This window comes from Oncorhynchus kisutch, linkage group LG14, assembly GCF_002021735.2.
Source record: "Oncorhynchus kisutch isolate 150728-3 linkage group LG14, Okis_V2, whole genome shotgun sequence".
Lineage (NCBI taxonomy): Eukaryota > Metazoa > Chordata > Actinopteri > Salmoniformes > Salmonidae > Oncorhynchus > Oncorhynchus kisutch.
In genome coordinates, this window is record NC_034187.2 from 58,647,356 (window position 1) to 58,649,309 (window position 1,954).

General features: G+C 47.3%; 1 protein-coding gene across 1 annotated transcript; it reads left to right on the plus strand.

Moving 5' to 3' along the window:
- The first annotated feature begins 812 nt into the window (after window positions 1–812).
- Window positions 813–1,754, plus strand: LOC109904446 (leukotriene B4 receptor 1-like). The gene has a single exon (XM_020501683.2). It carries the CDS (start codon window positions 813–815, stop codon window positions 1,752–1,754), a length of 942 nt encoding a protein of 313 aa, XP_020357272.2.
- The last annotated feature ends 200 nt before the right edge of the window (window positions 1,755–1,954 follow it).

Below are 1,954 nucleotides of genomic sequence, written 5' to 3' on the forward strand. Positions count from 1 at the left end.
AAACGCACAATGTCGAAGATGTGTGTTAAAGAAACATGATAATGCAAGTATATATATATCTTTGTGTATCTCCAAATAAATGTGTTTTATACAAATGTGTAGGTTTTGTCAATAGCTTCCCAAATGAAGATAACAGAAGATAGAAGTCATGGTAGATTTATGCTAGAATCTGTTGCAGGGAAGAATTGTAGTTTTTCTAGCCTTATTTTGCCACTAAATGGAAGCATTAAACTAAGGCCATACATTCAAAGAGAGCCAACAACACAGAGATGGATTAAATGCATTACACATCCATTTATCTGTCAATAGTTAAAATCATTTTACACAAGATAAAATCACATAAAAAACATGAATTATTAAATGTGGGGAAAATATATAAAAACTGTGTGGCTTGACCCTGGACAACAGCTACAATCTACTTTATATGTTTAGTCTATAGTTTAAAACTATCTTCTAGGAGTCATGTGTCTATTGATGAGAATCAGGTTGAGTGAAGCCTTAATGACAAAATTGGAAGAGTCTAATTGTTAACCTCAAACACAAATCTCTCTTTCACTCACTCACTCACTCACTCACTCACTCACTCACTCACTCACTCACTCACACTCAGACTCAAACTCACATGCACACACACACACACAGCTTTGTCAGGAGGAAGCTGACCAGAGGCAGTTAACCCACATCAGTTTCCTTATTATCACTCTATGACAAGAGTTCAAGAGAAGAATGAGAAACAAATAATTAAATGTCTAAAGTCTACTGTCTTCCAGACAGCTCTTAGATCTCTTATTCTTTCACGGACCATTGTGAACATGAACTCCTCCAGCAACTCTAGCTTGAACTCCACTTGGATTCCGGATGGCGTGGATTCGGGCCGCCTGATATTGAGCATCATCATGGGGCTGTGCTGTGTTCTAGGCCTCCCTGGTAACATAGCTGTCCTGGTGGTCATCCTGCGCCGCTCGTCCCGACGCCTCAACTTCACCCTGTGCCTCATGCTCAACCTGGCTTCCTCTGACATCCTGTGCCTGGCCACGGTGCCCGTGTGGATCTATACTCTCCGGCAAGGCTGGACTCTGGGCCGTGCTGCATGCAAGTTAGCCTCCTTCCTGCTCTACTTCAGCATGTGTTCTAACGTGCTAACAGTTACACTACTCGGTGTCCATCGCTACCTCCAGGTGCTCTACCCGCCGATGTGGAACAGGCTGGGGCGCAAGGGGGAGGCGGTGCTGTTCCTGGCACTTTGGGGGCTCGCCGGTGCTCTGACTGCCCCCGCCGTTGCCACTCGCGATGTGGTTGATGGCCGGCCCCATTGCCAGCGACACAAGGGCTCCGATGCTGAAAGAGTTGCTGTCCTCGTCTTGGAGATAGTTTTATGGTTTGTGGTCCCGTTCTCTGTGCTTGTCACGTCCTACTGCCGCCTCCACCGGCGGGTGAACCAGACGGCGCTGTTCAGCAGTGCCAAAATGACGCGGCTGGTCATCAGTGTGGTGGTCACCTTCTTCATCCTCTGGATCCCTGTGAACATTGTCAAAGTGTTAGCTATCGCCCGCATTGTGCTGCAGACATCCCCTCCAGAGGTGTCAGATGCGCTGCGGAGACACGGAAACGCGGCAGCTCGTGTCGCCCTGTGCTTTATGGTTTTTAACAGCTGCCTGGACCCCTTCTTGTATGCCTTCGCCTCGCGGAGGATCCGTGAGCAGCCCAAGTCGTCGTCGAGGGGCGAAAACAGGATGCAGGTCACAAATATCTGATGTCTGAAGCTGTGCTCTGCTGTTGTGACTAAAGGCATATGACAGGCATATGCCAACCCCTAATTCTAACCCTCAGCCGACCCATAATCAAACCCCCCACCCTAACCTTAACAAGTCAGGGTACTCTCAAAAAGGAATATATTTTTTAGGTGTTTTTAGAGCAGCCAAATCAGAGTCCCATTGGCCCTGCTATTTTGTCC